The 13,435-nt window shown below is 53.1% G+C and overlaps 1 protein-coding gene across 2 annotated transcripts in view; it reads left to right on the top strand.

Annotated features, from left to right (window-relative positions):
* The window catches only part of ECE1 (endothelin converting enzyme 1), a 116,011-nt gene extending 104,447 nt beyond the window's left edge, over window positions 1–11,564 (top strand). For both annotated transcript variants that reach the window (XM_055331409.1, XM_055331408.1), the window contains 5 exons: window positions 3,673–3,783; window positions 4,503–4,570; window positions 5,345–5,535; window positions 8,139–8,234; window positions 8,903–11,564. In XM_055331409.1, coding sequence (XP_055187384.1) covers window positions 3,673–3,783; window positions 4,503–4,570; window positions 5,345–5,535; window positions 8,139–8,234; window positions 8,903–9,079 — 643 coding nt within the window. In that variant the 3' untranslated portion in view covers window positions 9,080–11,564. The remainder of the gene's footprint in view (window positions 1–3,672; window positions 3,784–4,502; window positions 4,571–5,344; window positions 5,536–8,138; window positions 8,235–8,902) is intronic.
* Window positions 11,565–13,435: the final 1,871 nt, after the last annotated feature.

Raw genomic sequence — 13,435 nt, 5'->3', positions numbered from 1 at the left:
GGGGTTTGACCATCTCTGTTTTAAGATCCTGTCTTCCTATCAAGGAACCCCCTCCCCCAAATGTGCGGGAAGTGTTTTTTTTATATCCAGAATCTGGCACAGGTACTGCCACAAGGTTCTGAATTTATCTGAAGTCTTTTAATTTAGCTTAAACTTTTTCATTTAAATTCTGCTTCCTGGGATCACCTGCGTGGCTCAGTCGGGTCTGCCTTCGGCTCAAGTCATGATCTTGGGGTCCTGGGATCCAGCCCTGGGTTATCTCAGGGTCCTGGGATTGAACCCAATGTCAGCATAGGGGCTCCCTGCTCAGCAGGGAATCTGCTTATCCCTCTGCCTCTCCCCTTTCCCCTGCTTATGTTCATTCTCTCTCTCTCTATCTCTCTCTCTCAAATAAATAAAAATCTTTTTTAAAATAAAAAATAAATTCTGCCTCCTGCCCATTAATGTAGTCATGATTATTTGAATATAAATATGATGTTTTCGATTTCTATTTTCCCATGGCTTCAGGTACCCCACAACATGTCTCTGTGGGGCTCACCCAGAGGAGACAGTGACTAAGCGCTTAGAAAAAACATCCTTTCTGTCTCGCTCCTCTCCTCACTGGCCTTCCCCTCTACAACAGAAAGAAATATCGAGTGGACAAATGTTTCTACCATCAGGATCCCTTCAACATTCTTTATTATTTTATTTTATTTTTATTTTATTTATTTAACTAATCTTTGCATTCAATGTGGGGCTTGAACTCACAACCCTAAGTTCAAGAGTCACATGCTCTTCCAACTGAGCCAGCCAGGCTCCCCCTTCAACACTGTTGAAAAGTTATTCGACCTCAAAGAGTCTTTTTGTCTATGGAGATTGTATGAATTTAGTGTAAATTTTATGAAAAACAACCATTTTTTAAAAGTTTAGTGAGAAAAGGGTATTTTACTTTTTGCATATTTCTTTAATATCTGGCTTTTTTTTTAAGGCTTTACTTATTCATGAGAGACACAGAGAGAGGCAGAGACACAGGCAGAGGGAGAAGCTCCCTATAGAGAGCCCGATGCAGAGCTGGATCCCAGGACCCTATGATCACAGCCTGAGCCAAAGGCAGAAGCTCAGCCACTAAGCCACCCAGGTGCCCCTAATATCTGATAATAGAAGATATCTGGAGTCTCATATCTGCTTCTGTGTTCAATCTGTTGCAGTATATTATTTTGAAATATATAAAGAAAATCTAGGGGCTCCTGGTGGCTTAGTCAGTTAAGCATCCAACTTTTGATTTCAGTTCAGGTCATGATCTCAGGGTTATGAAATCAAGTCCGCATCAGGCTCCAGGCTAGGTATGGAGCCTGCTTAAGATTCTCTCTCGGGACCGCCTGGGACGCTCAGTTGGTTAAGCACCTGACTCTTGATTTCGGCACAGGTCATGATCATGATCTCAGGGTCATGGGATCAAGACCTCTGTCAGGCTCCATGCTCAGCAGGGAGTCTGCTTGAGATTCTCATTCTCTCTCTCTCTCTCCTCCCTTTCCCCTTTCCCCTCTCTCCCCCTTTCTTTACCCCATTCTCTCTCTCAAATAATAAATAAATCTTTTTTTAAAAAAAAGATTCTCACCCCTCTTCAGCCACTCCCCATGGCAAAATGAAAATCCAGCCTCATGCAGATATGAAATGGAAAAGGAAGGGATGATAGTAGCTTTTTCTGATACTGTGTACATTCTTCATTGATACTACACCAAAACTCAGCACGTAATTTACTAAAGGTTAATCACACTACAGAACCTGAACCCCTAGCCATGAACTTTTCATACTGTGTTATACTAAAACCCATCAGTCTGTCTTGCACTTTATTTTTTTTAAGATTTTATTTATTTATTCATGAGAAACACAGAGAGAGAGAAGCAGAGACAGACAGAGGGAGAAGCAGACTCCTCGCAGGGAGCCCGATGTGGGACTCAATCCTGGGACCGGGATCATGCACTGAGCCAAAGGCAGACACTGAACTGCTGAGCCACCCAGGTGTCCCTGTCTCGCACTTTAAATGGATCATTGACCCAGCCATGATTTGTAACATTATGCATTGGTCATTTGAGAAACAATAGCTTGCTGACTTTTATACAACCTCTAAATAGTGACATTTTCATTATACAATATCCAAAAAAATCCGCCTTTGTTCATATCACTGTTGACCTCCTGAGAAGTCTTTTAAGTATCAGGAAGCTGTCAGGGCACCTGGGTGGCTCCATCGGTTAAGTATCTGACTTTGGTTCAGCTCATGATCTTGGAGTCCTGGGGTCAAACTCCATGTCAGGCTCCCTGAACAGGAAGGAGCCTGCGTCTCCCTCTCCCTCTGCTGCTCCCCCTGCTTGTGCTCGCTCTCGCTCTCTCTCTAATAAATAAAATCTTAAAAAAGAAACCCACACAATATCAGGAAGCTGTCACGTTCATGGTGACCTATAGCAAGTTCTTGTAATTAACTTTACTAATTAATTTACTAATTAATTAATTTTGCTTGAAACTTTATAGATTTTTTTTCATTTTTCATTTTTTTAAGATCTTATTTATTTGAGAGAGAGCACAAGCAGGGGAAGGGCAGAGGCAGAGGGAGAGGGAGAAGCAGACTCCCTGCTGAACACAGAGCCCAACACGGAGCTCGATCCCAGGACCTCCGAGAGATCATGACCTGAGCTGAAGGCAGATGCTTAACCAACTGAGCCACCCAGGCGCCCCTATTCTTATTTTTTAAGTAACCTCGATGCCCATTGTGGGGCTTGAACTCACAACCCTGAGATCAAGAATCATGTGCTCTAACAGCTGAACCAGCCAAACACCCCCGAAAGTTTTTTTTAAACCTTGACTTTTTGTCACAGGCAACAAATGACGGCAGTTGTTTCCCTTGAGGTGATAAGCTCACTTCATTTTCAGGAAGATGTCTGCCAAATACCCAAGTGTGAAATGCTAGTTTGCCAGTCATCCTCACAAGTACAAATGGGGTCCTGTGAGAAAAGCACAGGTGCTTATGTGGACTTCCCATCTGGTCACACCAAATATCAAAAGATTTTTACTCCATTTCGAGCCCCATATTGGGTGTGGTGATTACTTAAATAAATAAAACTTAAAAAAAATTAAGTAATCATGCTACTTTATCAACAGTGTTCCTAAGTGAAATGGGTTTGTCTCTCCTGGTGAGGAACACGGTGACTAGAACGACGGGTGCCCCTACTTGATTCATGCGTAGGCTCCATGGATTACGAACCATTGCTTTCACACCATCAGGGCACATGTCAACAAGGTGGAACAGACAAATAATGTCTTAATTTTATTATTGAAGACAGTTTTGACCTCACAGACCCCCTAGAAGGGAATTAGGGATGCTACCAGGTGTCCACAGACCACACTTTGAGAACTACCTGGCAGCAGTGGCCTTTCAGTATGTAATGGTCCATCTGGCTCTTTGTAAGAACCTTCTTGTTCCACTGCGTGTGTGATATCAGATCAAATTGATACCTTTTTTTTTGCAGACACGTGGGTGTTTTCTGGTTTTCCCCTCAAAAACAGTGCTGCTAAAGATGTCCTTGTGCCTGTGTGCACTTGAGGCTGGGTTAAGGCCCTTGACACCTGCCAGATGGGCTGACCCCACTTGCCTCCCTACCCGCTGTGCCCGAACTTTTGTGTGTGTGTTATTTGCAGGTGGAGCATGACCCCCCCCATGGTGAATGCCTACTACTCGCCCACCAAGAATGAGATTGTGTTTCCTGCCGGGATCCTGCAGGCGCCGTTCTATACCCGCTCCTCACCCAAGTAGGATGCTTGTGGTGCTCCCACCCTGTCTCCTCCCCCCCCCCCCCATGGACACCCAGCCCAGCCCTGTGGCCCACGACTGACCACACGAGCCAGCCAGTCTCACTGAGTGCCTCTGGTCCCGCTAGCCAAGGAAGCTTGGGACTTTCAGTGATGTTGCAAAGAAAACAACGTCCTCACTCCTTGTGCTTCCGTCCAGGGGTGCCTGGGATCCAGAAGCCTCTGCACAGTGGGAGCTTGGGGGTGTGTCACCTGAAGTCAGGTGCCCTATCTAGAGGAATGTCCCTCTAGTGGTGTTTTAGAGCAGTCACAGTTTGGGGGGGCGGGGGTGCAAAGTGTGAGAGCAAGGCCTCAGAAAGGAAAGGCACATGGCCCTGGGTTTGAATCCCAGGTCTGCTCTTTGCTGACTGTGTGGCCTTTGGGCAAAGTGATCGAACCATTCCAAGTCTCAGTTTGCTTATCTATAGAGTCCATCACTAATGCCAAACTCTTTTGAGGTGACCAGAGAGGATAGTAAAGTTCAGTGGAGCATCTAGCACAGTGCTGGCACCCAGTGGGTACAGGCTGACTACAGCCTGCTTGCTCAGCCTCTGACTAGCCTCCAGGGCTTAGCTGGAGGCTCAGGCTGTGGCTACGTCCCCACAGAGCCCCACGGGACCCTGCTGTGTCTCCAGACCCAGGAAGCGGCATCACCCTCACCTTTGTGTCCTCCCCTCCAGGGCCTTAAACTTTGGTGGCATTGGTGTTGTCGTGGGCCACGAGCTGACTCATGCTTTTGATGATCAAGGTATGGCTTCCTGGGGTCCCCTTCAGAGAGGGAGCATCGAAGCCTGGCCCTGCTGCTTCTGCTTTGCTCTCGTTACTTCCAAAAGTCTGGAGACAAATGGATCTGGGTTCCATTCTGGCTCTGCCTTCTGCCGATTGAATGAACTTTAACAAGTCCTGTCATTTCTCATCCTTGTCTGTAAAATGGTCATGATGATTGCAGCCTCATGTGGTGATTGTGGGGACTGTGTCAGACACAGGAGGTTGCTGGAAGGTGTCCCCTACTCAGGAGTGGGTGTTAGGAGTCAGAAGGGAGCTCACATTTCTCCAGTGCTCTGAAGACTTCACTGGGCCAACTGCCATCAGAAGAGTTGAGGTCACTTATCTCCTCATCAAAACATCCAGAATCCTCATTCCCTCCTACCTTGGGGACCCCAAGGCCAAGAAGGAGGAGATGGGACCTTAGAGGCTGGGGCCTGTCCTGTGATCCCAGTGCTGCTGACTCCATTTCCCCCTTCCCAGGCTCAGGGTCCCAGGCCCTCAGCCAGCCCTGACAGTGAATCCAGCTCCACCAACACCGTGGACAGTCTGAGCCTTTGCCCACATCACCTTCCTCCATCTTCTCTCCCCCACCCACCACCCAGCCAGCCTGGCTCATTCTCCCAGCAACTCTGGCCCCCAGACCAGCATCATGTCCCCAGTGGTGCTGGGGAGATGGGGGATGGGCAGGTGGCTCCACCTCGGCCTCCTCCTCCCCTTCTCGCCCTTGACCCTAGGCTTCCCTCTGACCCCACAGGACGAGAGTATGACAAGGACGGGAACCTTCGGCCCTGGTGGAAGAACTCATCCGTGGAGGCTTTCAAGCAGCAGACGGAGTGCATGGTGGAGCAGTACGGCAACTACAGCGTGAACGGGGAGCCTGTGAACGGCCGGCACACGCTGGGGGAGAACATCGCTGACAACGGGGGCCTCAAGGCGGCCTATCGGGTAAGCCCTCACCGCCCCCCACTGCCCCCCCCTCCCCCGGGTCTGGGTCTGTGCTGGGGCCTCCTGGGACGTGGAGGCGGGGGAGGGGGCGGGGAGGAAGGGCCTGTCCAGTCCAGACAAGCTGGGACAAGCTGCAGCTGCTCCTTTCTGCCTCCTCATCTGCGACCCGGTGGTAGCAGCCTGACACAGGGCCCTGCAGAAACCTCCGCACAGAGCGTGGAGCCACCTGACAGCCTGCCTGTTCCTATCCTTGCGGGGATAGGTGTCACCCATCCAGGCAGCAGCAGACCCAGGAGGGGAGGGAGGGTCGATGGTCATGGAGTCGGTCCCGGGTTCAAGTCCTGATTCCGGAGTAAGTCACCCAGCCTCCTTGTGCTTCAGCGAGCTTGGCATGAACACCTACTCCAGCATCCGTGGGGCGTCGGAAGGGCGACAGACAACTTGGGCACAGGGCCTGGTCCAGGGAGATGCTCAGAAAGGTTAGCTGAGTGGGAAGGGAGAGAGGAGAGGCCACAGGAAGAGGAGGAGGTGTCTATCAGACAGCAGGACAGAGCCGCCTCCTCATCGTGATGAGAACAGAAATACTATGAGGTACCAGGTCTTGAGGCCTTATTATGTGCCAGGTTCTGCTCAGCACCCCACAACTTTACCATTAGGTATACAACCTCCACTTAACAGGTGAGGAAACTGAGCCCAGAAACACTGGGCCAACCCATGCCTAAACAAATAAGATAATTTCAGGTGCTGACAAGACAAAGAATATAAAATATGAAATAGAGCAAAGTAATGCAGAACAAGGGGAGCGGTGGTCAGGATAGTCCCTCTGGAGGGAGTGACATTTGAATTGACACTTGGATGATGAGGAAGAAGCTGGTCTTCCTGTCTTTGGCCGTGCAGCCTGTGTCCATCTCCACTTCCTATTCTTGGGCACGGGTGGAGTGGAGGGAGGGGATGTTGGAAGAGTGGCTGGGGCCAGAGCTCACGGGCCTCTGTCGGCTGATCAAGGAGCTTAGGTTTTGTTCTGTATAATGGGAGCTGCCACAGGATTTTTAAATAGAAGAATGACATCCTCTATTTTATCCCTTAAAACCAGGATCAGCAGGGGTGCCTGGCTAGCTCAGTCTGAGGAACATGCAGCTCTTGATCTCAGGGTCATGAGTTTGAGCCCCATGGTGGGGTGTAGAGATTACTTAAATAAATAAACCTTCAAAAAAACAAAAAACCACGGGTTAGGAAACCTACACCCTGTGGGCCAAAACCAGCCCTCAGCCTGTTTTTGTGAATAAAATTGTAGGGGGGCCCCTCCAGGCCCGTTGGCTGCCATTGTCCACGGCTGCTTTCACACCACAAAGGCAGAACTGAGCAGTTGCACCAACACCATTTGGCCTCCAAAGCTGAAAATATTTACTCTCAGGCCCTTTGCAGAAAAGTCTGCCAACCTTGCTTTATGAGGATGACTTAAGATGTTATGTTGAGAAGGGATTGGAATTGGACCAGCTCGAGTCAAGGAGTCTAGTTAGCAAGCTGTTGTGAGATTGTCCAGGCAAGAGAAGGGGCAAAGCCATGGCAAGGGTGAGAAGTGGCCAGATTTAGGTGGTTTGGATAATTGAACGAGAAGTTCAGGGCTGCCTGGCTGCCTCAGTCGGAAGAGCGTGTGATTCTTGGTCTTGGGGTCATGAGTTTTTATTTACTTAAAAATAAAATCTTTGGGGATCCCTGGGTGGCTCAGCGGTTTAGCGCCTGCCTTTGGCCCAGGGCGCGATCCTGGCGTCCTTGGGATCGAGTCCCACGTCAGGCTCCCTGCATGGAGCCTGCTTCTCCCTCCTCCTGTGTCTCTGCCTCTCTCTCTCTCTCTCTCTCTCTCTCTCTCTATGTCTATCATAAATAAATAAATAAATGTTTAAAAAAACTCTTAAAAAAATAAAATAAATTCTTTAATATTTTATTTATTTATTCGTGAGAGACATACACAGAGAGAGAGAAAGAGAGAGAGAGAGAGGCAGAGACAGGCAGAGGGAGGAGCAGGCTCCATGCAAGGCAGCCTGACGTGGGACTCGATCCCGGGTCTCCAGGATCACACCCTGGACTGAAGGCAGCGTTAAACCGCTGAGCCACCTGGGCTGCCTCAAAATAAAATCTTTTTAAAAAGAAAAGAAAGAAATAGAAGCTCAAAAAAGAACTCTGAGGGGGGGGGCCCAAGGAACTAGGTGCCATTTACTGTGGTGGGAAAGTGTGTGTGTACGTAACCCCTCTCCCCGCTTCTGTCTGTAGTGTGTTAAGTCTGGATGCATCTTGGAAATCCAATTGAAGCCACTGAATACACAAACCAGGGTCTTCCCTGGAATACACAAACCAGGGTCTTCCCTGGCTGGAGCTAGAAGTATGCACTTGAGAGCCATGGCCACGTAGATTATTTTTAAGGCCCTTTGGAATGAGTGCAAGTGAAGATTGTTTCTCTGGGCTGAGCAGGGCCCAGACTCCCCAAAACGAGTCACTGCCCCAACAGGGTAGAGCTTGCTGAGATCTCCTGCACTGGCCCCCCATTGCCGCCCTGTTTGCTCCTGTGTCGTGGGAGCCCCTGACCTTTGCTTTCTCTCCCCCAGGCCTACCAGAACTGGATAAAGAAGAACGGGGCTGAGCAGACGTTGCCCACCCTGGGCCTCACCAATAACCAGCTCTTCTTCCTGGGCTTTGCACAGGTGAGTTCATTATAGGAAAATATGCCAAACCCAGGCACATTCTCCAGGAGCTCTGAGAGCCAAAAGGCAAGTTCCCCCAACTGAGAACCTTCTAGCTCATTGGATTGTTCATAGGACATCTACTCTGTAAGAAGGCGAGCTTCCTGCCAGTAGAGAAATCCCATTAAGGGCCACAGATGCCATTGAAAGGTTTCCCGTATCAGTTAGATGGGAGGACAAGTGGGTCCTAAGGGCCCTTCTGGTTCAGGGGTTCTAGAAATCTCCTAAACTGAAGATGCCTCAGGATGTCCTTTGAGTTGGCATTAATGTATAGTTTTCTGTTGGTGCCTAGAGCCACCAGGCCACTAGATAGTTTTTGTTCTGTCCAGGAAGTGAGTGACCTGGACTCAGGTCAAAGCTTTCAGACTGGATTTTAGGCAGAATCCTTTGTTCAGATGAAGTCTAATGCAGAGGCCCAGGCCAGACAAAGGTGACTGCAGTAGGGGAATGCCAGGGTAGGGGCATACCAGCCCCCGGTTTCTTCCCTACCCACCTAGTAGCCCCCCCTGACTCCCAGGGGTCTCAGAACTGGGTGGGGGCTCATTCTCCTGCTGTTGTGGATGGAGGGGGCAGTCTGCTGGTCTCGGGGCCCCACAGTGACTCAGCTTCTCCCTTGTTGCCTCACAAAGGTCTGGTGCTCTGTCCGCACGCCTGAGAGCTCCCATGAAGGCCTCATCACCGATCCTCACAGCCCCTCCCGCTTCCGGGTCATTGGCTCCGTCTCTAACTCCAAGGAGTTCTCAGAACACTTCCACTGCCCCCCTGGCTCACCCATGAACCCTCATCACAAGTGTGAAGTCTGGTGAGGGTGGAAACACCTCGAGCAAAGACAGGATGAGCCCCCCGGTGGGGCCCACAAGGCCGCCTTTCCATCCAGCATCCGGGGTGTCGCCCCACACCCTGGCCACCCAGGGCCCCCCTACCCTGCACTGGAGGGTTTCCAGCCGGAACTGAGCCTATGATGTGGGTTCTCAACATAATCTGACGTTTGATCCCCTGTGAAGACTCTGTCATCCCAGGCACGTGTGCGTCAAGTCTCACGGGCATTTGGGGGTCAGACCGGTTGCTTGCCAGGCCCGGACCCCCTACTGACAAGGGCAGTGGGGCACGGCCCCCCGCCCACATCCAGCGCCAGAAACACCACAAATACCACTGTGTCAAATGCTTTAAAGATATATTTTTGGGGAAACTATTTTTTAAACATTGTGGAATACACTGGAAATCTTCAGGGAAATGATGCATTTAAAACACTTTTTTTTTTTTAAGGAAAGGATTGGTATATTTATTATATTCTGTTTTTCTACATAACCTGTGGATAAGGGAAGCCCCACCGACTCTCCGGTCCCTTCCTCCCCCGCTGTGAGGTGGGCCGAGGCCGTCGCCCCGCTGAGCACGCGCGGGAGGGAGCTGCCCCTGCCCTTGGCGCTTGCCCTGTCGGAAGAGAGGGGCGGGGCCGGCCCACGGGGGCAGCTCGCAGACCCTGCCCCTCGGAGCTGGCCCGCCTGTCCCCGAGGCCGGCAGCGGGAGCCCCACCAAGGGCGGGCTGGTCCCCGAGTCGATGGCTGTCGTCGATGGCTGTCGCAGGAGGGGCCGGTGCTGGCCTTCAAGCCAGCTGCACGGCAGGAGCCCCGAGAGAGCGCGCCCTGGGTGGCCACGCTGGCCTCCTCGGCCGGCTGAGCTGGGTCCCCGCCTGGGGGGCTCCCGGCCCGCGGCCCGCCCCCAGCTCCAGTGCCTTATCTGAGGCCGCCCAGGCTCACCCGCCGCCCTTGCCTCCTCAGTGAAGCCTTCAGGCGTCTGCCCGCAGTGCCAGGCCACCCGCTCCTCGCAGCGGCCCGCAGCCGCCCCCGCGGCGGCCCAAGGTCAGGAACGGGCCGGACCCCATCCCGCCCCTGGGGCGGACTCAGGCAATCCCCGGTGGAGGGGCGGAGGGGTTGCCAGCCCGGGAAGACCCCGAGGGAAGGCCCCCGCGGCCCTGTCTAGCCTGGGGCCCGCGCTCCCTCAGGCACTCGCCGGCTGCCGGCAGCCTCGCCTCGCGGCGGGACTGAGGCGGTCCTGAGGCGGGACTGAGGCGGGTCTGAGGCGGGACTGAGGCGGGACTGAGGCGGGACTGAGGCTGGTCTGAGGCGGGTCTGAGGCGGGACTGAGGCGGGTCTGAGGCGGGACTGAGGCGGGACTGAGGCGGGTCTGAGGCGGGACTGAGGCGGGACTGAGGCGGGTCTGAGGCGGGACTGAGGCGGGACTGAGGCGGTCCTGAGGCGGGTCTGAGGCAGGACTGAGGCGGGTCTGAGGCGGGACTGAGGCGGGACTGAGGCGGGACTGAGGCGGTCCTGAGGCGGGTCTGAGGCGGGACTGAGGCGGGACTGAGGCGGGTCTGAGGCGGGACTGAGGCGGTCCTGAGGCGGGACTGAGGCGGTCCTGAGGCGGGACTGAGGCGGGTCTGAGGCGGTCCTGAGGCGGGACTGAGGCGGGACTGAGGCGGTCCTGAGGCGGTCCTGAGGCGGGTCTGAGGCGGGACTGAGGCGGGTCTGAGGCGGTCCTGAGGCGGGACTGAGGCGGGACTGAGGCGGTCCTGAGGCGGTCCTGAGGCGGGTCTGAGGCGGGTCTGAGGCGGGTCTGAGGCGGGACTGAGGCGGGTCTGAGGCGGGACTGAGGCGGTCCTGAGGCGGGACTGAGGCGGTCCTGAGGCGGGACTGAGGCGGGTCTGAGGCGGGACTGAGGCGGTCCTGAGGCGGGACTGAGGCGGGACTGAGGCGGGCTGGCTCCAGGCGACCCCGCCTCACAAGCAGCAGGCCTGGTAGCTCTTCAGAGGAGTGGGACGGGAGCCAGAGAAGACTCTAGAGTCGGGCTGCCACGCGCACCCTGGCGCCCCGAGGTAGGCTCCCCGGGGCCCCTCCGTGTGCCCCCCCGCCCCCCTCCTTCGGGCCTTCCCCACGAGGGCCGCGGTCCTCAGCGTGTCCCCGGCACCGTGGACCGCAAGTCTCCTGGCTGCACGCAAGTGTCCCTGGCTGTGGGCTCGGCCAGAGGCGCTGCGGACTGCAGTGATTTCTTCAGGCGTCCTGAGGAAGCGGGGGGCGGGGGGCAGGAGGGCCAGGCCCAGGGATGGGCCTGCTCCTCCAGAGCTTGAAGGCTGAGGAGCCGGGGCTGCCCGCTGAGAGCCCCAGGGCCGGCTTCCCTGTGCGCCCGGACGTGGGGTGTGGAGCTGGGAATCTGTTTTTTGTATTATTATGTTTTGTGCTACTGTAGTTTGGGTGTGGCACTATCGTAACTCAAATAAAGTCCTTGTACCGAGTGGCAGGTGACTGCGTGTGTGCCCGGGGTGTGCCCGGGGTGTGCGTCCTGTGGGGCTGCGGGGGGCGGGGGGGCAGGGCCCAGGCAGAGCTTCCCATCCCAGCCCCCGGGCCAGCTGTCTCCTCCCCCTCCCCGGGGCAGTGGCCTTGGACCCTGACAGATGCTGGAAGGTTACTCAGTGCCGGTGCCCATCGGGCCATTCTTCCTTCAGCAATAGATCTGGGAGAATGATACGTGCCACCCTGTCCCCAAAGGGCATCCTGGTAAGAATTATTTTTCCATGATCTCGGAGCAAAGCGTGTCAGCAGTGGGTTTCCAGGCCTCAGATGCTTGGCAGGGCAGACAGGAGTAGGTAAATTCAAAGAAGTTCAAGGAAAAGTGTCTGACATGCACTCACGCCTCCCCTTGGGTTTTGCATATGCTCTTCCCTCTGCCTAGAATGTTCTTCTCTGACTTCTCCGCCTGATAAACTCCTACCCATCCTTCAATGCCTAGCTTAGCATTACCTCTTCTAGGAAGCCCTCCCTGACCTCCAATCGGGTACGAAGGCACAGGCTTCCCTCTCTTACCAGAGTTTTTCAGTGCCAGGGCTACCATAGCAAAGTCTCACAAACTTGGTGGTCTACACAGCAAAAATTTATTGTCTCACAGTTCTGGAGGCTAGAGTCCAAGATCAAGGTGTCAACAAAGTCGATTCCTTCTGAGGGATGTGAGGAAGAATCTATTCCAGGCATCTGGCCTAGCTTTTGGTGGCTTGCTGGCCATCTCTGGCACTCCTTGGCTTGTAGAAGCATCAGCGATGTCTTCCTTCATCTTCATGTGGTGTTCTCCTGGTGTACACATCTGGTACGTGTCTGAATTTCCCCCGCCCCTCTTTTATAAGGACATCAATCATGTTGGATCAGGGCCCACCCTCATGACCTCATTTTAACTAATGACATCTGCAGCGATCCTATAAGGTCATATTCTGAGGTCCTGGGGGTTACAACTTCAACATATGAATTTGAGGAGACACAATTCAACCTGTAACACAGAGGTTCCAATATCTAGGCTGTGAAAAGGCCTGTATCATGTCTAGCAGCCCAGGGCCTGGCAAAAACCGGCCATGGAGTAGGGCCCGGTGACTGCTAGATAAGTGGCTGGGTGGGTGAATGGGTGGACAAGTAGATGAGTGGGTGGTAGGTGGGTGGATGGGTACATAGGTGAATGGATGGATGGATGGATAGATAGGTGGGTGAATAGAAGGGTGGATAGGTGGATAAGTGAATAAATGGAAGGATGGCTGAAAGGACAGATAGCAATAAATTATGTGTTATCAAGGGAGCCATTCCCAAATATACCAATGCCAGAGAGAATGAGCTCAGTGGGCTGGGGTAACCAGGAAAAACTTTCTGGAGGGAAGAGATTTTAGTTGAGCCTTGACTAAAGGGGGAGAATTGGGGTTCATACTCTGAACTGAACAGAGTGATGACCTGAGCAAGCACCTATTCAAAGGGCAAAACTCCTCACCCTGCCTTGCTTGAAAAGGAGTAGTACATCATTTCTCAGTTTCTCCAGATGTAAAATGGACATTTATCTCTTTCTTCTCTTTGTTGTGACCCACAAATATTGGGGAGATATGAGGATGCTTAAGAACAGTGATGCACTCTAAACCCCTCAGAACACCCACACTAGGTGTGTGCATGAGCCCATAGCCCAGTATTTCTCACTCGGGCAGCTCAACCTCATCCCCTCCAACTAACTGTCCTCGGGAGAGCAGCCTATTTAAAGATCACATCACTCCCCTTCACCAGCTCCCCACTGCACTTATCTCCCCTAGGACCTGGACTCTGCCCTAACTGCCCCCAGTGGACCTTCCCCTTGCCACCTTGAAC

Source organism: Nyctereutes procyonoides, unplaced genomic scaffold, assembly GCF_905146905.1.
Source record: "Nyctereutes procyonoides isolate TBG_1078 unplaced genomic scaffold, NYPRO_anot_genome, whole genome shotgun sequence".
Lineage (NCBI taxonomy): Eukaryota > Metazoa > Chordata > Mammalia > Carnivora > Canidae > Nyctereutes > Nyctereutes procyonoides.
The sequence above is the reverse complement of the archived record's forward strand: the minus strand, read 5'-3'. Positions and strand labels throughout refer to the sequence as shown.